The sequence below is a fragment of the Styela clava genome, chromosome 3 (genome assembly GCF_964204865.1).
Source record: "Styela clava chromosome 3, kaStyClav1.hap1.2, whole genome shotgun sequence".
NCBI lineage: Eukaryota > Metazoa > Chordata > Ascidiacea > Stolidobranchia > Styelidae > Styela > Styela clava.
The window spans coordinates 23,094,256-23,119,991 of NC_135252.1; the positions used below are offsets into that span (position 1 = coordinate 23,094,256).

The 25,736-nt window shown below is 35.3% G+C and overlaps 1 protein-coding gene across 1 annotated transcript; it reads right to left on the bottom strand.

Moving 5' to 3' along the window:
- On the bottom strand, nt 1-25,698 carry LOC120342974 (uncharacterized). Its single transcript, XM_078110778.1, has 15 exons — nt 24,131-25,698; nt 23,409-23,425; nt 16,768-16,890; nt 15,461-15,550; nt 13,934-14,011; nt 13,113-13,187; nt 12,016-12,161; nt 11,222-11,289; nt 10,528-10,886; nt 7,414-7,525; nt 6,196-6,252; nt 4,887-4,959; nt 4,493-4,682; nt 3,513-3,677; nt 1-2,231 (listed from the first exon to the last, which is right to left on the bottom strand). Exons 1-15 carry the CDS (start codon nt 25,596-25,598, stop codon nt 2,046-2,048), a joined length of 3,207 nt encoding a protein of 1,068 aa, XP_077966904.1. The 5' UTR covers nt 25,599-25,698; the 3' UTR covers nt 1-2,045.
- Between the last annotated feature and the right edge of the window lie 38 nt (nt 25,699-25,736).

A 25,736-nucleotide genomic window follows, 5' to 3' on the forward strand; every position in this document is an offset into this window, starting at 1 on the left:
TTATTATTGGTGCTATGAACAGGTGAATGTTTTATTAAAATTACGCATGAAAATGTATTGAAACCATGAACAAACAGATGGAACATACGGTACACCATGTTAAATTGAAACTTATTCTAAATTATATGGTTTTATGAAAAATTTGAAACATATAGCGTTACTATCTGAAAAGTTATCACGAAAAGAAAAGAGGCGATTCAACCAAGAATACAACATTTTTAGAGGAATTTGCTCACAGCCCAGTTATGTACTTGTACTTATGTATACACTCTGAAAATTTCTGAGAAAAGTTACAAACAGGGACTGAAATGTCATTAGCCACTAATCACATATAGATTAATGGGAATGCTGTACTAAAATGTATTCTAAATACATTGAAAAGTATTGGCTAATTGACTATGTATGTCAGAGAAAATCACTTTGAGGAAGATAAAATTTGGTAGATTATTGTGGGTTACGATTAAAACATAGTTTTATCTATTATATTGGAATTTGCATTCGATTTGTGAAATGCGGAAAATAAAAACCAAATTTATTGAATCACCTACACCTATGTCCCTACTAGTGATTTATGTCCCAATAGATGGAGCAAGAGGTTTGTGAAGATAATGCTATTTTGAATTGCAGATTCCCAAAATTTCTGTAACAATTTCCTTTTGCAACTGTACAAATTTACTTTATTTATTTTGAACTTTTGAAAAAGGCCATTCCATTTTGAGAGTTTATAAAACTAAGATTAGTAAACTACAATTCCTACTTATAAAGTACCATAGCGTAAAGCTCACCCATACAAAAACAATAAATCCAAAAAAATCCATCAATAAAATAACTTGAACGAAACTAAAAATTGGAGTCGAAATAATCTTATTATCATCATAACCTTTATCCATGTTTCCTGTAAAGAATTTGCTAAGCTGAATTTGGAATATGGCCGTTAAACCAGTGATAACCAATCAATAAATATGGCTATGCAGCTATCAAAGTCGATGTGTTTTGAATTTAAAAGCTATACTTTTGTTTTTAAATTGCCTAATGGGAGGATCACATTACTGGTTTTCCCACAAAAAGACTTACAAATTCTAGGTCTTTTCGATTCAAAATTTTAAATTTCTCAGCCGGGAACTAGAACCGAATTTGCCTTTCAGCAGTCATATTAACCTGGAGATGGGGCTCAATTCTTCAAACGACTCGGAAATTTTTTTTTCAAGTTACAATTACTCAACATTAACAATCTGTATTACTATTGAATATGCTCACTCAACATTGACACACTACATATTACAAAATTATCACACAAGAGAATATAAATCAGTCAAAAATCAATTTTAGTCAAATTTTTAAAACATAAAAATTGGTTATTTTTTTAAACTTATCATCGTAAACATAGTACACAAACTCATTTGAGATTTTTTTGTTAACAAATTAAGTTACTGTTATGTTTGGGTGTTTAATGAAATGATGAGAAAGTAAAAGCTTATATATAGGGGGTGTCACTATTAGGATAATTTGAATTTCTGAATTAGTTTAAAATAATCAAAATAGATTTATCTTGTAATATATATTTCAAATTTTACATCGGAAAATTGGATTTCATCTCCAAAATGACAAATTTCAGACATCTCCATTGAAATACATGATTTTGAATAATTCCAAATTTCATAGAAACTTTTTCTAGCCAACCCTATTCATAAATTGCTCTTTTGATCAGTTATGCATTAATTCATCCTTTTTTGCAATGGCAAAGTAAAAAGCAAATCAAAGCACAGCTTGGGACTCATTCGTTTAACAAAAATGATTTTTGACATGATCAACTAATAATTAATAGTATTAAATCGGTGACAAGTGCAGAATTTACATTAAAAAATTTTGTAACTAAAAAAAGTAAAAATCCCCATCGATGCCATCTTTTGTTGATGACATTATTTTTAATTCCCTCCCTCATGCAACCACTTGGGGCGCTAACAACTTCTTTTAACCCCCACAACACGGCTATTTACAGCATTTGCGAATATCGCGACAAAAAACTAAATTTTTGTTCAATTCAGTTAGATGTCTTTCTCAAGTTTGACCTTGGAAAGGTCAAAGAAAGCGACGGTGCGGTTGGAATCCATCTTATCATCTCGGTTTCCATGGTTACCAGGAACAAGAATTATGGCTCCTTCGACTTGTTGAAGCGAATAACGACCCTGATCGTATGGGCGTCCAGACTCATCACGAAGAGAGTTGAATATCTGGAAAAAGATGATGAAACTTTAGCATAGGTGTCAGAGTTGAGAAGGCTCGAAAAATTTACTTGAATCAAAATTTATCAAAGACTCAAAATTACTAGAGCAGGGGTGTCGGTGGGCTGTATAACCAACTTCAGATATCTAGCTGACCCACACAAAATATTTTTAGTTTTTCCATGAGCACAATGAATTACAAAAATTATCACAATGCAAGATTTGCGCAGCAACAAGAGTAAAAAGCATTACATATTTCTACCCATGCGCCTTTTTTAACATAAACTGTTGGATTAAGATTTTATGTTTGATGGAGAAAAATCTGAGTGTTGACAAGAACCACACTGAATGGCTTGGTGGGCCGAGTTGTGGCCCACGGGCCGCCTGTTGCACATCCTTGTTCTAAACGTTATTAACTCGCTATATCACATTGCAGTAATGAATGCACCGGCCACTCCTCTACCCCAGGAATGTGCAACATTTTTTGTCGGTGGGCCATATAACCAACTTCAGACATCGAGCTGAGCCGCATAAAATTTTATAGTTTTTTTCTATATGCACAACAAATAAAAAAATTCAACTTCAGACATCGAGCTGAGCCGCATAAAATTTTATAGTTTTTTTTATTTGCACAACAAATAAAAAAAATTTAACACAGTGACAAGAGTAAAACAATATTATGTATTTCTACCCGTGTGAGCGCGTTTTTAAACATGAAATTAGGATTTTATATTTGATGGAGAAAAATCTGAATGTTGACAAGGGCCACACTGAATAAAAGCCTTGGAATGCATAGTTGTGGCACATGAGCCGCTGGTTGCACACCGCCTGGACTAGGGGCTTAAGGACTTCTTCCCAACAAATATATATGGAGATCGCAGTATTATCATGTCTGTGTTCCAAAATATACCAGAAATAGGAAATAATAAAAAACACTACAATATTTAGCGTTCAATGATGTGCATGGATTTTGCATCAAAGTTTATTATTACTTATCAGTGAGTGTAATCAAGAAAACACACTTCATTATGAGAGTACTTCCATAAAAAATAGTGGCTCCACAAATATCGGTGGCTTTCTGCACAGGTTCAAATCAAACAATATTTGCGACACAATTTCTTGACACAAAGATAAATTTTCGTTCAATTCAGTCAAATGTCTTTCTCTAGTTGTAAAAGTCAACAGCTCGGTTTCCATGGTTACCGACAAAAACTCGCTTAACTTGCTGAAGCGAATAACAACCCTTTGCACAGGCCCACAATCAAAACAACAAAATCTAAAAATGATTACCTGTTGATAAAGCTGGTTGTACTTGGCTTGAACTTTCTTCTTCATCTCTTCAATGCTTTTTTGTTTGTTCACCAGTTCTTGTCGTTTCATGGACAAACTGTCGATGTCAATCTCCATGGATGAAATCGTTTCTATCTTACGCTTGCGACAATTTTGAGCAGCGACCTGAACAGATAAAAACATATTAGATTTTTGGGTAATCCCATAGTATGTGTACCCGGTTGGGGTCAGGTCATAATTTTATTCAGATTTTTCTTATTTTAGTTCTTAAACAAGTTCCGACTGTCTGTGTTAGCCAAGTGAATATACCCCCTGCTCATTGATTTCAGTCCCTTTACACAACCTAATGTAAAATGGGCGAACAAAGTTAGTTTCCTCCATATTAATACACAACTTCTGGAGCGCCGATTTTTGAGCAGGGGCTTTTGTTTTTCATTCAAGCTGTGAATCTGTATAGGACATTTGCTCTCAACAAGACTCTGCATTTACTTGTGGGCAATACACCCCCACAATACTACAGAGCACTTGTTGCCCATATTTTCGTTGAGGGATTCGTCTCCTTTACTTTGAATGAGTGAGTTTTTCTGTGCTTTGAGCAAATTCATTTAAAACAGGAGTAAGCAAATTACGTCCCGCGGGCCTTATCTGACCCACTTGTGTTTGCAGAAAATATGGACTTTAGGTACGACTGTTTTACATCAGTGAAACGAGCAGGCAGGCGATTGTTATGGACGCCATTTATTTGTAAATAAACTATTTTCATTCATAGTTTCATATTGAACTTTGAACCTCCGGTCCAGAAACCAAGTCTATCATCTGTAAGTTAGGAAAGTAATTGCCCGCCCCTGATTCAAAATGTAAGGCTTTAAGCGTAATTATTTAGCTAAGCTTCAACAGTTAGAGCCTTTCTGGTTTGGTGGTTGGGCTGAATAAATTTATTCCATCCTGGTCAAGGCAGAATAATTTCTCGCCATGTTTACCTTATTCTTTCCACGTCTCCTGATGTCTCTAATGAGCGACTGTTGAGCAGCGTTATAGTTTGTACGAGAAAGTAGTTCGTTGTATTCTTCCACTGGTGAATTGATGATCTGATCCATTGTCAAATTGATGTTCAATTCACGAGCTTTCTTCAAATCACGAGATTCACGTTGACTATATTTCCTCTCAAATCTGAAAGCAATTTTAATTAATAAAATATTCCAAATCATCAAAACATAATCTGAAAATCAAATTTTAAACCTCCATCTAATTTTATAAGCCTGATTTTGATTTGATCGTTTCTGTTTGTAAGTTAAGCAATGGTATTTTCCATTGATTGATTAATTAGTCTGTTTGATGAAGGGTTGATAAAGAAATTAAGTTCTATAAACTTACTGTTCGTCAGTCTGGTTCTCAATATAGTTATCTTCCACAGATATCAGCACACTTGGATCAGTTATCATGACATCTGAAAATGAAGTATTTAAATTAGAAGAGAATTAAGAACCTATAATGAAAGAAAGAGTACAGACTGGAATTGTGCAGTTTTTATAAAATTTCACAAAAACTCACATCAGTACTCTATGATTCTATTATTGGAAATGTCCACCAGTCGTTTAACAAGTGAAATTAAAATTGGAAATTTAACCTACGGTAATAAGTAAATTGGCAATTGGGGGTGTTTATATCAGTGTTTAGAGCAGAAAACCCAATTTTTCAAATATTTTGAAAATTCATACATAAATTATCAGTTCAAAATTTTTTAATTATTGATATTGAAAAATGTGCACAACAAATCAAATACAGTAAAATCATGGTAATTTTTGTTTCTATTTTCAATTGAAATTTATAATAATAGTACTAGAATAAGATCTTGATCAGTGCTTCTCAAATTTAATAAGTCCCTTTTTAGAATTTGTCAAGTCTCGTACCCCAGCTTAAAAACAACTCGCTAATAATAAGCTACAAATAACTGATAATAAGGTGAAAGTATGTTTTATTTAAAAACACGATAAAAATATATGTAGTAACAGTAGAATATAAATAATGAAATAAATATTCAAAATGAGACAGGCTGGATCAAATCTAATATTTTTAAATATAATTAGATCCACACCCCTCTCAAATAATTGTCGGTGCTCCCGAAGTATGCGAACCAAGATGGCGGACATCGGAACGTAACATGGGTAACAGGTTAGGGTTAGGCGATAATTTTTTCCAATTTTCCTTATTTTAGTCCTATTATCAGTTCGAAGACTAGCCAAGAGCCTCCCGTAGTATTCATACCTAAAATTATGGCCTAACCCTAACCTAGTACACATGTTACATTCCGATGTCCGCCATCTTGGTTCGCATACTTCGAGAGCCCCTAATTGTCTACGTCCCTTTGTGGGGCGCATCCCATCATTTGAGAACAACTGATTTAGATATGAAGATACACTGATAATGGTGATCGTACATTTGAACCCATGTACATTTGAACCCATACATTTGCACCCGTATATCCGCGGGTTCAATCTATATGCGGGTGCTAAAACCCATGGGTTAGGGTTAGTATGGGTTCGAATATCGGTAAAAAATAAATTTCCATAGGTGCAATAATATGCAGGTGTAATTGTCGTGGGTTCAAATGTACGTGGGTTCTAATGTAATGGAACCACTGATAATTGGTGGTATTATGTTTTTTTTTATATTTCTCTTTTACCTTGATCAGCCATCTCTATATCCATATGCTGAGTCACTCCCATTCCGTCTCCGAAACCTGAAATTCATTAATTATTGATAAGTTATGTTATCTCCAGTTCAGATAAATTAGGAAGCTTTTAATTAACCTTTTCATGTCATTTTGTTTCACAGTTTTGAGGCAAAAAAGGATGTACTTTCACGATGAACTATTGGCAAATAGCCTTATTTGTATATTTTATATGTGCCATAAATTGCCTATTGTACATATAGTCGTTGTGCCACACGTCTTTGTCTTGTGTATTGTACTACAGTTTCATTTGTATATTTCATGTCTGTTGTCCTACTATAACGCAGCGATCCTAAACTGCAGTTATACTTGTTAGGGATACATGTCGAACAACTGTGTGTTAGTTCAGTAAGGTCTTGAACATGTATCCTGTCCCTGTTATACTGTTTAATTATTATGCAGTTACTGTTACAATTTTAAGGCAGATAAACAAACATACATTTTATCACATACATCAGCAGCATGTATATACTATCAGTTTTGGTGAAGTCAATTCCGTACATGACAATAAAAGTAAAATTCACTTGGTTGTGAAAAGCACCAAAAGTTGACACTTTGATAAATTAATTGAAAACTATGATCGTCTTTCAGTAGCATTTTTAACTATAATTATAAAACAACTGGAGTTCTTATGCCTAAAAAAACAGTCTAAATAATAATACAAGGGCTAATATTTAAAGTTAGCTAAGAATGGTTTAGATCAGTGGTGTGCAACCTTTTTTATTGGCGGGCCAAATACAAGTAACTGGGTGAAGCCGCGGGCAGCACCTTTATTTAATTTAGGCTTTCTGGTAGTTACAAGCGCAAAAATTGCCTATATTTGCTATTGATCTTACGGCATTATTAGGGGTTCTTGCAGAAATAGTAGATTCAAAACGCATAAACTTCTGAAGAAACTGCTATTTAAATTTTTTGTCACACCGACTTCAAACGAATGCAGTGAGAAACAAGTTTTTGTAATATAAATAGTGTATTTTGCAACAGAATTTTGCTAGCTTGTTTTGCTAATATGACTGGTATAGGCTTTGCGACAAAAAAGAATAAATACTCATTTTGCGGGTACACCATTCGAAATTGTTATTTCTCCGCGGGCCGCACAACTTCTTCTTGCGGGCCGCATTTGGCCCGCGGGCCGCAGTTCGCACACCCCTGGTTTAGATCATGACTTACCGCTGTCCATTGATTCTGATTCCCTGCTTACTCTTCCCTGCCCTACAACGTCAAGGTTGTTGATCGGTGGAGGAACATAAGGAGCGTTAGGTGGATTTAGATACGCACCAGCCTAAATTTAGAAAAAATAATATTGAATTGGTTAAATTGCACAAAAGGGAAAAATTTATCTCAAGAAAGGGCATCTTGCCAGAATGGGCAATATAAGATGGGCCAAAATCATAACAAAATGGACTCCAAGAGAAGGAAAACCAAGTAAAGGGAAGAAATGAAGAGACATCATATAGAGCAGGGGTTCCCAAACTTTATTGGCCGCGGGCCAAAACTTGAATCGGAGGGATGTTCGCGGGCCGGAAGAGTGTAGCGCCTGAAAGCGCGTGACATGTCTAAGCTCTTATGGTTCATAACTAAATTACTGCCCTATGTAATCATAATACTGGTATGAATAATTGAGATAATGCTTTAGTTGAATTGTTACGATAAAACCACGTGCTTGAAGTGTGATAATGGCGTAACACTTGGCGCTATCTAGAATGAAAAAAGGTGAAGCAAAATCTGTTGCACTGACTTGCACACTATTTCACTCAAGCTCGGCGGGCCATTTTGAATCGTTACGCGAGCCGGATTTGGCCCGCGGGCCGCGGTTTGGGAACCCCTGATATAGAGGAAAGTGATGCATCACCTGGATTCAACTTGCTCAAGAGAGGAGTACAAGGCATTTAATGTGGAGGCAGTGGCATGAACAGCTAATGATGAAAATGATCTCAGGAGAACATATATGCGCAAATATTAATAAACATGCAAGTCTTGAAATGGAAGATTAATTTTGTGGATAAATGGTATTGACACAATGTCCTTGTGGTTGAACCATTGGAATTAACTAAGTTGGCATCGGTGTTTGATAAAAGCTTTTCTCTGGCATCAAAAAAGTCGCTTGCAACTAATTTATTAATTTAATTTGAAATTTCTTATGATACATGCAAGTGACGAAAATTTCAGTTAAGTTCCAATTATTAAAAATCTAAATTTAGACGAAAACAAATAAACAACAAACTTGCTTCTATCGAAAAAAGGATGACCAGGCTATTTACGATTAATTATCCTATAACATTCTACATCTAATTCTTGATTAATGTGAAAAAATTGTTAATTACAAATAACAGAATTCTAAATTTAGAATAAAAAACACTTGAGTGCCAAAACTTGCTCCAAGCAAAAAAGAAATCCTTGCAAAACATTGGTTCATAATTAATTACTTTGAAAAATATATGCAAATTAGAAACACACAGTATAAATGACTATTTATAGAATTATTAGTGAGGAAAACAACAAACTTTTGGCAGTTTACCCAGAAATACAAAATTAAATGTGAGTTAAAGTTTTGATAAAGTGTTAAAGTATTTTGAAAGTTAAATGAAAACTCTTGCAGCATTGCCAAATACCAACAATATTTATATATAGTAATATATTCATAACTGGCAGGATATTTATGCTTAGCCAATGTCTTGATTATCTGTAAAGATTGATTGCTGAATAGTGTCTGAAGCTTTTTAAGCCTTTTTGGAATTTGCCAAGTCTCGCGCCCCACCTCAAAAATAACTAGCTAACAATAGGCTACAAGTAAGTGAAAATACCAACAAGCACAACAGGGTTGCAATCTCAAACCAGGGTTTGTCAAACTTTTTTGGGCAGCGAACCCCTGATAGTAACTCCATCCTACGACGTATTAATGTCTGTGCCTAACCAACGGGATAGGATAATGGGTGCTCCCGAAGTATGCGAACCAAGATGGCGGACATCGGAACGTAACATGGGTAACACTAACAGGTTAGAGTTAGGCGATAATTTTTTTCCAATTTTCCCTATTTCAGTCCTATTATCAGTTCGAAGACTAGCCAAGAGCCTCTCGTAGTATTTATACCTAAAATTATGGCCTAACCCTAACCTAGTACACATATTACATTCCGATGTCCGCCATCTTGGTTCGCATACTTCGGGAGCCCCGGATAATGTTTAATTTTCAACACAAACGACATTAATGTGATGAATGAGGTTGCTTTACAATTTATCATTTTTCGGGACAATTCGTGATGAGCAAACCCGTAGATCCGACTCTATGGCGATTCTAGACCTGTATTTGATCATCATATTGGTAAGAGCTAAAAATGCTGCCTCCCAAATGTTAGTCGTTGCAAAATGCAATATTATTTTTAATTGCTTGATCTATCAGCAATGAATATTGGTTCGCAGCGCTCAACCAAGAAGATGTGGGTCTCGTGTAGTTTCATACCTAACGTACTTCTAGTGGGCGTAGCATAACAATTTTTTGATATGTCAATCCTAACCCCCATCTGATTACGTCATCCAAAAATTAAATCACTACGACATCACAATCACGGCATAGAGCTTGCCAAATATACGCACGATCGACCAAAACGGCATTGGCGCCGACGATAAAAAACTGACTGACGTTATCGGTCTCTCTCCTATTGGAATCGTTGCGACGAGAAAACGAGAGAACTAACTGTTCGATTTCGGGTGCTCGTTTGTGCGTCTTGAATGGCAGTTCGTATAGTTTGAAGGGCTCTATTACGTCACTGTGACGTCGTAATGACGTGGATGGTGTAGTCAGGTGGGGGTTAGGATTGATACGTGAAAAAATTTTCATGCTACGCCCACTAGAAGTATGTTATGGAAGAAACTACATGAGACCCGAAGATGCAACAGTCTTTTGATTAATAAAATCAATCATTAAAGATCGATCAGACTCTTTTCATATCTTTGCGGACCAGACCCCTGTGAAGTCATCAAAGACCCCCAAGGGGTCGCAGACCCAATAAAGAAATGTAAATATCCATAATAAGGCGTGCAAGGTCAAATCAAACATATATTTTCATTTTTAATTAACGTATCTTTACGCCACTCCACAAATTTTCTACGCCCCACTGTTTGAGAAACACTGGTATAGACATTTGGAACATTGGCTTAAATATATCGTTTGCTTCTTACTAGCAGCAATAAGCCTAATGGGTGAAGCGTCAGAATTAACTCTGTTGACTTCGAAGTACATCATAAACAAGAATTTGAGCAAAGTTTTCGTAAAATAAAATTCACCTGGTTGGGAATGTTGTTCATCATATCCAGCTCAGTTAGAACTTGAGTGAAGTTGTTTTCTGGTTCAGCTCCACCGAAAAACCAACTGCCTGGTGCTGCTGGCTGCTCTGCAGAGAGAGGAGACGTGCCACCAGCGCCAAGGTTGATTTGCGCAACGTTATCCAACTGAACGAGAAGATCATTTTGTTGCGTTATCAGCATTTCAGCCAATTTTGCTTCCTCGACATCTGCAGGTCCGAAAGGTTTTTCTGGATTTTCTGCCGGAAAGGTCACGCTCGTTGGATGAGCGAACGTCGGTGGTGACTCACTCTGCTCAACGTATGGTGGAGTAGGGTAGTTGTGGTATGTTCCTTTGTAGACTGGTAAAAAAGTAGGGCATCAGTAAGACAATATTGTAAATTTGATATAGATTAGATTGAAATAGAATGGTGATCACTCCTTTCTGCTCAATATTTCAATCAGACGACTGATTAAAAAGTACAAGTTGAAAAACAAAGACTTTTTTGGAAAGTCCAGAATATTTCTAGCTCAGGATTAGCAACCAAAATTATAGCAGTCTCTAGCCATGCACTGAATAATGTGTTTTTGTCGAATTTTAAGGTCTAATTGGTAGCATGTGATAAGTTTGAATACATGGGACTTTATTTTCTTGACCATCGCAAAAATTTATCCATCAAAATTGTCCTTTACTCACATTGCTGTTCTTTTGCGATTGGCTTCTGTTCTGAGACTTGAACCTGTACAGGTGACGCATACATCTCACTAAGAAAGTAAAAATATAAGTTAAGAATTTGTTTAATTATAATCTAAAGTTTCGATTCTAAACAAAACCATAAAACCCCATGTTCACCCTTTCACCCAAGGTATGATAAAATCGGATATACATTGTCAAACTGGAAAGATACTAATCCATCAAAAATAGTAGCTAATGTTAGGGTGCTCCCGAAGTATGCGAACCAAGATGGCGGACATCGGAACGTAACATGGGTAACAGTTTAGGGTTAGGCGATAATTTTTTTCCAATTTTCCTTATTTTAGTCCTATTATCAGTTCGAAGACGAGCCAAGAGCCTCTCGTAGTATTTATACCTAAAATTATGGCCTAACCCTAACCTAGTACACATATTACATTCCGATGTCCGCCATCTTGGTTCGCATACTTCGGGAGCCCCAATGTTAGTTAGTGGGATTTTGTACAGAGCGTGATAAAATAATTCAGTGGCTAGTTATCTACAGAGGTCCCTTGATTCTATATTGAAATATAAAACGAGAGGATTGTTGGACCCCTCACCATTGGGTGGTTCATGTAACTGCTGTTTGGTTGTGGCTTCCTCTATCATTAAGTCCATGTATATGGGATAAATAACTGGTCCCACACCCAACATGGACTGGAACCAAAGGCTGTAGTTCGCAACATGATTAATCCATCTAATAGACTTTCATCTCCCTCAGGATAAATATAAAAATCCTCTTCTAAACTGGTACTTACTTCTGGTATGAGTTTAACTGTTGGTATTGCTGACTGTTGTCTGAATCCACCGATCCATTAGGTGACATGTCTGCTGTGAAATCTCCCGAATCTAAAGCAAGGTAGGCTTCAGATAGAGTAGCAATGTCATCCCACAGCTCGGCGTTCTGTAAGTTTAAAAATAAAATTCTATGAAATTGTTTTTAAAGTATTAGGATAGGATAGGATTTACATATTTATCCCGGGGGAGAGGAAAGCCGATAAGACGACTTATCCATATGGCGAACCACGGCCTCTCGTCCGGTTACCATTCCAAGTCGGGTATGGGATAGGTTATATTGTTTGTTTGCGGAAGCATGGACTTGGTGGTGGAGGAAGCCGTAACCGACCAGCGGTTACGTGAACCACCCAACGGCGGCGAGGAGTCCAGCAATCCTCTTGCACATAACCATCCCTGCATGGGATTCGAACCTGCGAACCCACGCAGAGTAATTAGAGGTGCGGTGGCGAGCGTATTCCTAACGCTTAGCCCGCTGAGCCACACCGCCGCGTATTCAGGTATATAAAACTAAAAGATCGCCTTTCCATGAAATACTGGTATATTTTTTCTCCAGACAAAACGAAATATAACTATGGAGATAAAGATCCTAATAATTTTTGGGTCAAGTTACTTTGATAAAATATAAAAAATGGAGGGAAGTAAAGATTTGCACTGTCTCATCTTAATCTTTACACTTATATCTTGTTCTATCTGAAGAAATCAAACTATGATCTAACAAAAGTTTATAAATACAGTTGTTTGTATATTTTATCTGCTTCTCATGGAACCCAATATTTCATCCAAAATTCTGCTGTTTTGTTTTGATTGAAAGAGGAATACTTTTATTTCCAGCTTGCTTGACCTACTTCCGCAACACTTGTCAGACAAGCTTTTATTGAGTGATCTGATGCCTTCCCATATTAGTACATATGTGCAACTTTCATGTCCATATTATATTCAACAATTACTCTTTTGTTTTAGAGTGTATTTAGAATAGTAAACTATTCGATTCTGACCCCCTTCATTCACTACACGCCTCCTAGCTGTATCATACTATAAATATTAAATTTCAACTTACTATAGATCCAACATTTTTGTCCAGAACTTGGTAACTCTGATCTATCTGAGCAACTGATCCTTGTGACTGAATGCTCTGTGGGAAAAATGTTTTAACAATTCAATTCAAGCGAGCGACAAATGAAATTTGAGATTGATTGATTAGACCGGAATTTCCTGATTTTAAACAGGAAAAGGTTTTTATTTGCACAAGCCGGGGACGTTGCAATAATGCTTTTGTTAGGACCTATTTATTCGCCTTTCTCTCCAAACCAGGGGTAGGGCAATTAGTTTTCTAAGTGGGCCAGTTACAGATAATAGACTGGGTTACTGGGCCGAAAGTTTAAAACTCAATATGAAACTATGAATAAAAACAAAAAGCATCAATAACATTTGCCTGCATGCTCCTTTGCATTACTGATGTAATGCAATAGGTATTTAATACAGGATGAATTTATATCCATAAAAGCAATAGTTATAATTTCACAAGGGGACTGAATGAAACACTTCGGTGGACTGGATCTGGCCTGAGGGCCTTACCTGCTCTAAACAATGCTTTGTATCAGTAATCCCTGCAGGCGAAGGAGCTATATAGTTTAAAGTTTGAGGATAAGTTTGTTATGTGTGCAGGCTGGGGTTGGCGAAATGAATATAGAAATTATTGCGTTTGATATTTTTAATTTCAGAATTTAAGTATAATTTACAGAAGCTTCAATTCCTAGCAATCGAAGTCTCACAATATGGCCAAGATATCTTCACTCATTTCTCAAAAACTTCAAAAAAAGGGCGAAACAAGAAAGTAATTTCAATTTTTTAGATCAAATATTGTAGAACAAAATTTACCTCGCCAGTTCCAGAATCCATGCTGTTTTGTAGGAAATCCAAACATTCATCAATGTTGAATTCAGAGTTTTGTCCAGTCTATTCAATAAACATAAAAAAAATTGAAACACTGAAATTTTTATCGGATGATCTGAGTATTTCACCAACATGAAATCCTCCTTAAAATTCCTTCCAAGGCTCTTAATGGAAAATATTATTAAATTTCGTCTGGGTGGAATATTCAATGAAGGAAATTCGTCTAGTGCAATGATAGCCAAATTTGATTGAACGGGGGCCAAAATTAAGAACGGAAAGATATTTGCGGGCCAGAAAAGGGGAGCGCCTGCAAGGGTTTAATACTAGTACGTATAATTGAATTGTTACACATGACAAAACAATTGGCAGTGCTCCAGAAGTATGCGCACCAAGATGTCGCACAACCTAAATCTTAACCGATACACACATACTATGTTCAGGTTGTGCACCATCTTGGTGTGCATACTTCTGGAGGTCCCAATTGGCTGTATCTAGAATGCGAACAAGTGAAAACATAAAGTGTCAAACTATCTCACTTAAGTTTGGCGAACCATATTAAATTGTTGCAGTGGTTTGGGAACCACTGTTCATGTTGAAAGTTACCTAGTTACTATGTTTTGGATAGCTAGCATTTTTCTAATTGTAATGTGGACTGTATTTTGTTCCAGAGCTATTCAACTTGAAATGGCAACAATTTACCATGTCCACTCCTAGCACAGATTAGGGTTCTTATGTTGTCACTTCTGGATAACCAGCCTGTTTTTTGAGGATCTTGTAAGTGTAACGTGATTAAATGTGATTTTTGGTACTATGTTACATTTTGAGTATACAGTGAATATTTTAAAAATGGCAGAAAATATATTGCTAACCATATATAGAAGAATATGGCAGTGGGTTAAATGTTAATATGGTGACGCAAAGAGATTAATTGCGTTCACTTCCTTTTGTGCTAAAAATATAAACAATAAAGAAAAGAAAATTGTTATGACTAATAATTTGATTTGCTATTAAAACAATCAGAAGTTAGATTAAAACTTTTAAAAATTTAGTAATTTGAAAAATATGATTAAATTAATCCTATATCCGTCAGAGTACAAAAGTGAATATAACACAGATAGAAAATATTTGTATGATTAACAAAATTTGTGTGACAGTAATTTTGAGAGATTTTGAAACATATTTAATGGCAGCTACAATCGAATATGAAGTCGACAATCAAATATTTACTTTACCATGAATTTTGACAATACTTACAAACAATGAAATCATTTTGAAAGCAATTGCTGAAACTATGTTTTGGAATACTACCTGGCGGCCAGGTATTGCTAAAACAAAATAGCTCACAATACCAAATACATTCTCAATGAATATGAATTATCAAACATGACAGAGAAATTTTCACTCTTGGTTAACACAATACTAGCAACAGTTAAGGTCGATAAAAAATAAATTAGCTCAGAGGCATAAACGATAGAATTGAATGGAAAAAGCCGATAAGATGGTTCTACATACCTCAGCATCATCGGTGTTAACTTCTTTCTGGATTTTGTTTTCTCTGACGATGGGCAGATATTCACCTGTCTCTCCATCTACTACGTATTCCTAAATCAAGAAAGATATATTAGCAAAATTGAAATGGTATTTTTACTGATTAGCATTCATGTGATAATATTCATACAGTACAGTATTTTGCGTTATCTAGCATGAACTTTAGGAATCTACTTTGAAAAGAGAGTTTTCTATTTATTGATCATTGAAATGTTGTGGAAATGACTGTCCCATCTCATTCCCCTAACTTTAAATTGTATTATGGCCTTACTTTTGTTATTAATATGTAAATTTTGTTTTTTAAAAACATGGCTGACACGCCCCAATTGAAAAAAATAAATGCACATTTTATCATACTATTCAATACCATACTTAGATGGGGAAGGATAAAACCGGACATAATAATACAAAAATGTGGCCACACACTATCTCTCGAAAGTGCGAAGGAGACAGCATAGCACAATAGTCTTCTTTCACCGCGATATGATAAGGGTACTGTTATCAAGTCAGGCAAGACATTCCATTTGATAAAAAGTAGGTTAGGTGGAATATAGTCAATTATTCTCTGCCACATTTGGGATTGTGTACAAAACCCCACACGAAGTTGGGAAAGGGAATTCATTGTGAGCTTCATAGACAAACAATTGAAGCAGTGTTGAGCTGCACACAAGCACAGATTGATTTACGAATGAGGGTCATTTTAACACTTCACACCTTCTACGAAGCTATGTGTAAAGAGCGACTGATGAAATTGGTGTATGTATGTTAATTTGCCCCAAAATTGTAACAGTATCTGCACAATAATTAAACAGTATAACAGAAACGGTTTACATGTTTAAGACCTAAAGGGCCTAAAACATGGATGTGTGACATGCACCGCTAACAAGTACAACTGTGGTTTAGGACTGTGACGTTTTCTGTTTCAAGAATGATGCAGTAACAACATTGACATAAATTTCTAAATTGAATTTTTTAAAACTTCAAAACTTGAATTCGCTTGGCATCATCATCAAACCAAACCACAATATCAATTTTGAAGTCTTCAATACTACATTTGAAATAAGCAAAATTTCGGTTTAATTCTCTTTAGTGTAAATTTTAAATTTGCAATAAAATACTTTTTTTTGCAAAGGACTGTATGGACATTTTGTATCTATAAGCTCTATGTAAAACTTTGTGGGTTTGCTTTGAGCCGTGTTCACTAAAACAAATGAAATAATTTATTTTCTAAAGTTTATAAAACAAGTATATATACATATAGGCTTATATACCTCAGGGTTAAAGGTCAGCTTCTCATTGAATCCAACATCCTTGATAGTTTTGACAGGTTCAAAGGTCGGCCAGTTGACACCAAGATCAATATCTTGTTGATAGAGTGCATTGAGGTCCATGCTCTAAAAATAAAAAGCTTGAATTTAGCCCAAAGCTATGTTGAATTTCAGTCTATATTACAGTAAATAGAATTCAAGAAAGTTTATAGAATATTGGAATTTGAACTTGAAAACTGAACACCTCAAACATTTCTACTTTTAAATTTGATTCCAGAGTCATGCTGCAAAAGTGCTTATTAAACAGAATAGCTAATTAGTCATCTTCATTCTTATTACAAAATCCTTGCAATATGCACATACAGATTTTTTCCCGGAGTATGTCAATTAAGATGGCGGACACCGGAACATAGTACCTATGTGTTAGGGTTAGGCCATAATTTTATTCCAATTTTCCTTATTTTAGTTTTATTACGAGTTCAGGGACTGGCCAAGTGACTCCCGTAGTATTTGTACCTGAAATTTGGCCTAATCTTAACCTGGTACATATACTACGTTCCGGTGTCCACCATCTTGGTTCACATACTTCAGGACTACCCATACAGATGCTCTTGCACCAAGACACAAAGCAAGGAAAGGTAGTTAGTCTTGCATAACCTTAACTGACAGTTACGACCTATTGTTTGTGATTGTGTCCGAAGCCAACAAATTTACGCAAAAAAGCAGGAATTCATCAGCGATTCATGATCAATAAAATAATGACGCATAAAGACATTAATAACTTTAAATAAATTCAAATCCAATTCAATAACTCATATTACGGGTCAACAACAGATTAATTCAGTTTCAGACATTTCTTAAATGTCATTCTCAGGTGTATGTAGAGCAGTAATAATTACTGTCTATGGTACAGTCAAGTGTGGTAACTTGACATATAAAATTGAAATTTGTCATCGGTCAAGCCAACCATCAATTGCTAAAACAATTTCGAAAAATGATTCAAAAACATAGACTTCTTTAAAAATGGAGCGATAGTAATGCCATAGTAACACAGTTATTTAAGCAATTTTTTTTCAAGAAGATTTCAAAACATTCAAAATGATTCCGTTTTTGCCTTTCCCATCTCTGTTTCAATAACCCACATTATTCAAAAATAATCCCACTCTGAAAAATGATAGCGCACTTGAGCATAACAAGAAGTGCACTTTCACTTGCTTAAATGATGAGAAAATTTTCTGACATAGACACTCCCTCTACACACCCCCATTTGTAACGATTCAAAAATAACACCAGTAAAATTCCATATTCAATTCCATTAACGAAAGAGCAAACGCATAATTCTTTTCTTATTCAACCACACCCTATTCAATATTGTCCACTCAGACACAAGAGCAAGATAACAAAAGGCAAATAAAAATTTGTTGAAATAGGGCCTTCATACCACTTTATAAATATTAAATTTGGTATCAATCATCATTATAAAACAAATAAATTAATGAATCAAGTTATTCAAGTGATGCTGGACTCGAAACTTCAGTTTAGTAATTGAATTTTTTTCTTAAATTTTTTTGGATATCAGCTTCTGCAACTTGGTCTTAGCCCGCGATAAAAACACTAAGATATGAATCAGCTTTTTAGAAAAAACAATAATTACACGAATACAAAACATCAGTCCTTTGCGAAAAAATTATGTTTCAACGCATGCCCATTTACTATTTTAATCTTTATGGGTATCTTAACTCAAAACTTATCTTAGAATTGTATTTTGACTGCACTAAATTTCTTGAATAAAAAGCAGGGAATAATAAAAAATCCAACTTCAAAAGTTATTTTAGGAACTTAGCAAAGTCCTGGAGAACGTAATACTATTACAGTTTTAAAGCACACTTTCACAGATACCAAGATGCTATCAAACATACCTATTTGAAGTGGCTACCTGCAGAGCCAACTTTATTCAGAGTAAAAGTGTAATCACCTCTCTATATGACCTCGAAGAGTATTAATCTAGCCACAGTGTGAGAGGAATTGGTCAAATATATGTACTTATATGTAAACTTTCAGAAGAGTTATGAAAGTGTTTTTTAAGGAAACAAAATTATACGTTATAGAGTCAGTCAATATTTATAATAGATCTTCCTGCTAAGTCTGATTTCAGAATTGAAAAGCACAACCCTTCAATTGAGGTTCGTGTTTGCTTCTCTTTTTCATTCCATTGTCAGATAAGACAGCGTGGATGGCTGTGTCAACAGTCTATTGGAAAGCTGTTGACTTTGCCCGCTTTCAGTCACGTTTTTATCAATCCTGATAGCACTGGTTTTACAAAACTTTAATTTGACAAATAACAGACCCAAGAAGTATCTTTCAAGGTTCCATTACATTTGAACCCACGTACATTTGAACCCACGACGATTGCATCTGCATACTATTGCACCTACAGAAAATTTTTTTGATTTACGGATATTTGAACCCATACTAACCTAACCCATGGGTTTTAGCACCCGCATATAGATTGAACCCGCGGATATACACATGGGTTCAAATGTACTTGGGTTCAAATGTACGGTCACCATCTTTCAAGGGTCTAAGTGGAAATTTCTGCAAACCTGCAATTCTTCTATTGATATTGGGTGTGTAGCTCTGTACAGGGAAGGGAAACTCATATCGATGAAAATTTTTGTCATAAGCGAGCCCACGACTACAAATGTTAAAAATAAGACATGCCCACCCCAGGTTACTCAGTCCTCCATGAGGTGTCCAATTTGGTTCAAAATTAGTACCTTCAGAAATATGCAATTTTTGGCCTGAGAATTTGAGTAAGAATTACTTCCTAATCAAATGCCCAACATGGCCTGTTTTTGCCAATTATAGGCCCCTGCAAAATATCATTGAATATGTGGGATGCCGTTTGCCATATCAAAAATGTTGTTTTGATTAGCTTTGAGCTGATTTTGTCTTGATAGAGTTGGCACTCGTATTCTTTGATCTGGAAGGGTTAAGAACTAAGTTTTGCTAGACTTCTCCTGCGATCCAACCTTAAGATACTGAGCACATTTTGATCATTTCTGAATTTATTTCACGAGTACAAAACGTAACAAGACAAAAAAGTGAATGAAAACAGCAATTTAAGGCACTGAAAAAAACTCAAGTTTAACTTGTATAGTATGAAAACAAACCAGAACAGAGAATACAGCTTCAATGTCCAGAAATGATAGCTAGGTGGCCACAATGATTCTATTTCATATGGTAGGTGAGCAAGAACGGTTTAATTAATAGCTTTGCTGCTATTAAGTCACATTAAATTCCAGATCAGGGAGTGTAGAGCAAGGAATTTTCAATTCTTAGATGGAAGGTTCTGAGATTGCTAATTGTAAGATAGAACGTATCAGTAAGCAGGTGGATGTGTTTTCAAGAGTTAAGAGGATCAAAAAGTAGACAAGCGATGGAAAATTGCTTTTATGATACAGATTTTTTTTTACATTTCGGAGGTGAGGAATTCCGACTCCTGACCTTCAACCCCCCTCCCCCCATTTTTTACATTTCAAGGGCGAGGAATTCCGACTTCTGACCTTCAACCCCCCTCCCCCCATTTTTTACCTTTCAAGGGTAAAGAATTCCATCTTCTGACCTTCCCCCCCCCCATTTTTTACCTTTCAAGGGTAAGGAATTCCATCTTCTGACCTTCCCCCCCCCCCCCATTTTTTACCTTTCAAGGGTAAGGAATTCCATCTTCTGACCTTCCCCCCCTCATTTTTCACATTTCAAGGGTGAGGAATTCCGACTTCTGACCCCCAACTCCCCTGGCCCAGATACACTTTTATTAAGGAATCTTAGTTCCCGACAACGATGTATATTCATTTACTTTGAATTTAGAAATTCCAAATACATTGATAAAAACAAGATTTTCATTTGTTTCCCTATTTCTTATATTAGTTTCAGAAATTACCGTAACTGAATGCATATCCTGTTTACGCATAAACTTGAAAATTTAAAAAGTGTCAGATAGCAGCTTCAAATAAATAATTTTGAATCATTTTGAATATTCGATTTGGACATCCTTGTATTGCAAACCATTATTATGCAGGTGGGTATCCTTCACTATACTTTAAATCAGCTTTAGAAAATATGAAATCTGAGCATAATAGTACCGACAATAAATTTTAAATGTGCGGAACATAGAATCAAAGGTGTGAGCTTGAAATGATTGTAAGCACAATGCAACAATAATAATAATAAAGAAAAAAATAACAAAAAAAAAACAATGAAGTTTCCCTGACATTTATATTTATACAAGGAGAGAGGAAATCTAGTGAGATAACTTAATAGTACGGCAAACTGTGGACCAGTTACCTGTCCGGGTCTGGTATAAGAATTGCGGTAAAAAACTGGTAATGGTATGCCAGTGACCCAATTGAATACAACTACCGTTTTTTAAAATCATAATTTTTAAAAATTATAGCCTGTGTATAATATATATTGGAAAAGCAAAATTAGAAAAATGGAGAAAAGCTGATGAGATGACTTAATTGTGCGGCAAACCATGGCCTCTTGTCCAGTTACCTGTTCAGGCCGAGTATAAGAATTGTGGTAGATAATACTGGTAATGGTATGCCAGTAACTCAATTGAGTGCAACAAATTTATTTCAACATTTGTAAAAGATTGTGTTCAATTTACTCCATAGAAAGCAAATTAAAAAAAAAACAGAAAATACATCTGAAAGGCTTCCAAATCTATAGGGTCAATAATAACATAACTCTATTCAAATGTTTTGGACATGAAATTGTAGACTCACAGTTGTTATTGCTTTTCTCTGCAACTAATGAAAGAATCAATTTCAAATTTTTAGTGATTATCAAAAATGGAAAAAAGTTGTTAGCATTTTATAACTTTTTCCAAATTCTATCAGAATTCTTAAAAAGTTCAAAATTTGGCTATTCTTATAATTCACTCTCACATGGCATTTCAGTACATGATGGCGGTACCAGTCACACGGCTTCAATGTACATAAGTTTTCTTGTATTTAATGTCTCATATCAATGTTTTGCTGCTAGTGAACAACTTTATAACCTCGGGATATATTCCCAATAGGAAACCATACATATTATTCCCATTAGGGATTACGACAAGAGAATGACAACAAAGAACTCTACTAAAGCGTGACCAGGTTTTAGAAAAGCAAAGCAAATCAGAACATATAAGTACTTTTTATATGACATCGTTTATCATATTTTTCCAAACAAGACCCCAAGCTGTTAATATATAGGCAGCCACTGATATCCAGAAATGTAAAAAACTTGATTTCAAATCAACTCAGTGCATATAATGTCTTTTTATATGATGATGGTAAATACATTTTTCTCCAAACAACACCCACTGATATCTACCCACGAAGCTGGAAGGCAGAATTGGCCCCTCTCCGGGTCGACACTGTCTATCTAGTTTATTACACCTTGGAAGTTTGGGGCATGAAATCTGAACCAGAGATTTGTAACCTGCAGCTGTGATGCCAACACACATATAGGTAAAACCATCAGGCCGTCAGTGAAATTATTGGAAAAAGAAATTAACAAAATACACACCTAGACATTTTTGAACAAAGAATAATGAATGAACTTGGAACATCAAATGGAATTTGAACTCAATAACAAAGAAATAGAGAGATAAGATCAAAATTTTTTTTCCATTAATTTAATTTCCACGAAGAGTCCAAAAGTCGTTTTCATAAAATTAATTCTTTAATATTTCATACAAGCAAAGACTGCCCAAGGAATCGTGGCATTTGTCAGATATAAAATAATATCTATCCACTGACACAAAGGCATATATAATGTTAACTATATAATACTCCGATCATCATATGACAAATAGAACTAGCAATTCAACGCGATAGCAAGCCTAAAATATACACTAGTCGCTAGGCTATGCTTTTAGCTCATAAGTAGCCTCGGGGGGTAAAAATGCTTAATAATTATCAGTTCGATTTGATAAATATATATCTTTGGAAAAATATTATTTTCAACAATTTAAACAGGATATTTTGAAAATCAATTTTAGGATCAACTGACAATTTTGAAACTATATCATAGTAGCAATTCATTCATTTTCATTTAATAGTTGAGGTAGGATTATATACGAAGGAAAAAACTCATTTGATCAATTTAAATTGTTTATTGATGTAATAGAATTCAGTTACTACAATAGTATTTAGATAAAGACACTTAGAAAACTGTCTCAGCTAAAATAAATAAACAATTTCCTTGTGTAAAATCATATGAGGCTGCTCGCGAAGGGCCTTGTTAAGAGAGTTGATACAGGAACAAGCCCTAATTTATGATGAAAATTAGTTCACAAATTGGCAAAATACTAAAAAACAAAAATAACGAAAACAACAAAAAAAAATTCGAAGAGTAAAGAAGAACAATACAATTATCAATATGACAATTTTTGCCATATCAGACATGGAAACAAAGTAAGAATTCAATCAAACACAAAAACAAAATTTCGATATGATATCGAATACACAGTAACACTTTTTCGAAGCAGGTTAGATATACTGGTACTTTTCTTTCAAGAAAATTCTATGCACACTCAGAAATGATAGAGATTGATCTCTGAGCGAAGTTATGGGCAATCACCATGATATAACATCAATTTCTACAGAGACTTTAAGAAATTAGTTGAGAATTGTGTGATATGGATTAACACGATTAGAACTATCCTAACTCCTCTATCAACAAAATTTATTGGAGCATGAAGTGACAGAATATACCCACCCGTAGAGGCAAGCAACAGTGCTGTAAATTCGCTTCATATATTATTGAGACAAAACAAGTTCTAACCAAACATAGGCCCCTCAAAATTATGTTGGCGATGTCGTGACTTAAATAAAATTGAATAAACCGATTTAAGAAAAACAATATTTCTTATCGTCAAGTCAGAAAATAAATATCCAAACGCAAATATATCATTGAGAAGGTGATTTTTATAGCTTTTATGATCTAAATAGCAATTTTATCATACAAAAAGGCTTCTTTGCAGAGAATTGCACATATTCTGTTCTAGATTATCAGCCTGACAGATGGAAATCAAAATTTCTAAATTATAGTTTTCTTAGTCACAATAATTCAAAAACATTCTCTTATTTCTGTAAGATTTCACATTATTAGTGTTATGAAACACAAATCCAATACCAATTTTACAATAACAAACAGTTCTTATAAATTTACATGAATTCTTAAAAACCATTTCCCAACATTTTTTAAGGATATTCAGCAATACTACACCTCCCATAACACGGCCTACTGGCTATGACCTTTTAGGTTTATGGCAATACAGATTTATGTTCAGTATATTGAGGTTTTCAGTTACATAGTACGACCTCTCTGTGAAGTCTGACATCGTTTGTAAGATTTTGAAAAAAGGATGACGCTGAATTAACGGGTGTGATCTCAAATGTGTCCAAATCGAGCTCACTTACACCTATAAAATCTTGCTCCATATCTTCGACGCTGGTTTCTGAACTTGTCGTGATACGACGTGTCCCAGATCTTGTGATTTCATGTTCCTCAAGTGTTGGTTCACTTACTACACTGAGTTCAGAAGTTGTAGATTGTGAGCTGCTGCCTGAAATATGTCGAGGACGGGGCGCAACCGAAATAACACGAGTTGAAACTTCATGACGTGAACGTATCGCGTACCCTGCTGGTCGGATTACCAAGGCAACTGGTGGAGGGGGAGTAGAAGAATTAAAATAAGTGTGATCATGCATGTGTTCATTGGATTCTTCTGGTTTAACTGTGTTTTGTGAACTTCTGTTTGCTTGATCAGCGGCCATGATTTCTTCATATGATGGCGGGGGTAACAGGGGAAATAGTAAGTCTTCTTGATGGTTTTGAGACGACCATTCACTAGTTTCTATCATTTCAATTCGAGAAGACGTTATAAGGTCTGAATTTTCCTCTGTGGTCAAAGGTGTAGCCAAAGAGTTGAACTCTAATTCGCTTGAGTTTTGACTGTTAGGCACAAGAGGTAAAAACAGCTCCGCACTTTGCATTGCTTCATTCAAAATGTCAAAGTTACCCCAATTTTCGAAAGTAGAATTTAATGATTTATGCCCAGGATAGAAGTTATCAAAATCTGAAAGATATTGTTGCCATCGAACATCAGGATTACTTTGGTTACTGGCAGTGTTGCCAGAAATTTCATTAATAGATGACAGAATTAAATTATCGATGTCATCGTCCCTCATGTTCTCAGGTACGTAGTTATTAAATAAATCAAAACTTTCATCTGCAGAATATGGCAACCCAACTCCGAACCCACCAACTGCCCCTTCAGTTTGGAAGTTGAAATTTCTCGAAACTTGAACTCCCCCATTAGAACGGAACGAACTGGATTCGTTTGGTATACTGAGAATCATAGTAATGACACTCCTATTATTTCGTGTTCCGAGAGGCCGGTTTTCAACATTTACATGATTAGCTGCTGGGTTGATAATCGCTGGTGGCCTAGAGCGGATATCTCTCATTATATTATCATACTCTTCTACTATATGGTCATAATCGTCGATTATGTTGTCATAATAATTGTCAATAGATTTCTGTGAGAGTGTAGGTCCTCCCCACAAAGGATGTTGTTGAAAATGATGCATTGCTGGAGACACGATCCCCAATAGAGGGCCGTCGTCATAGAAACCATCGTGTGGATAAACAGCCTCTTCTTGACCAGAATCTTGTGAGAAATCTAAGACATTGGTTTGTCTCAAAGCAGCTAAGATTAATGCCAATTCCAATAACCCATGGCCAATAAGTCGTTTGCCATTCGGTGGGCCTCTCATGTTGCTCCTTAAAGTTACGAGACTTTTCAAATAATAATTGTGAGTCCTATTTTGAATACTTTACATATTCATGTATTTTACCATTCTAGATGAATGAAATATAAAATTTATTACTATACTAGAGTTGATTCAATCGGA

What these genes read in the sequence shown, in the direction of transcription:
- LOC120342974 (XM_078110778.1), bottom strand. Translation starts at nt 25,598, where the DNA reads ATGAGAGGCCCACCGAATGGCAAACGACTTATTGGCCATGGGTTATTG. An exon ending in AGCTGACCTTTAACCCTGAG is followed by an intron (nt 15,551 to 16,767) that starts GTATATAAGCCT and finishes TTCTTGATTTAG; the next exon opens with GAATACGTAGTAGATGGAGA. An exon ending in TGGATTCTGGAACTGGCGAG is followed by an intron (nt 13,188 to 13,933) that starts GTAAATTTTGTT and finishes TTTTTCCCACAG; the next exon opens with AGCATTCAGTCACAAGGATC.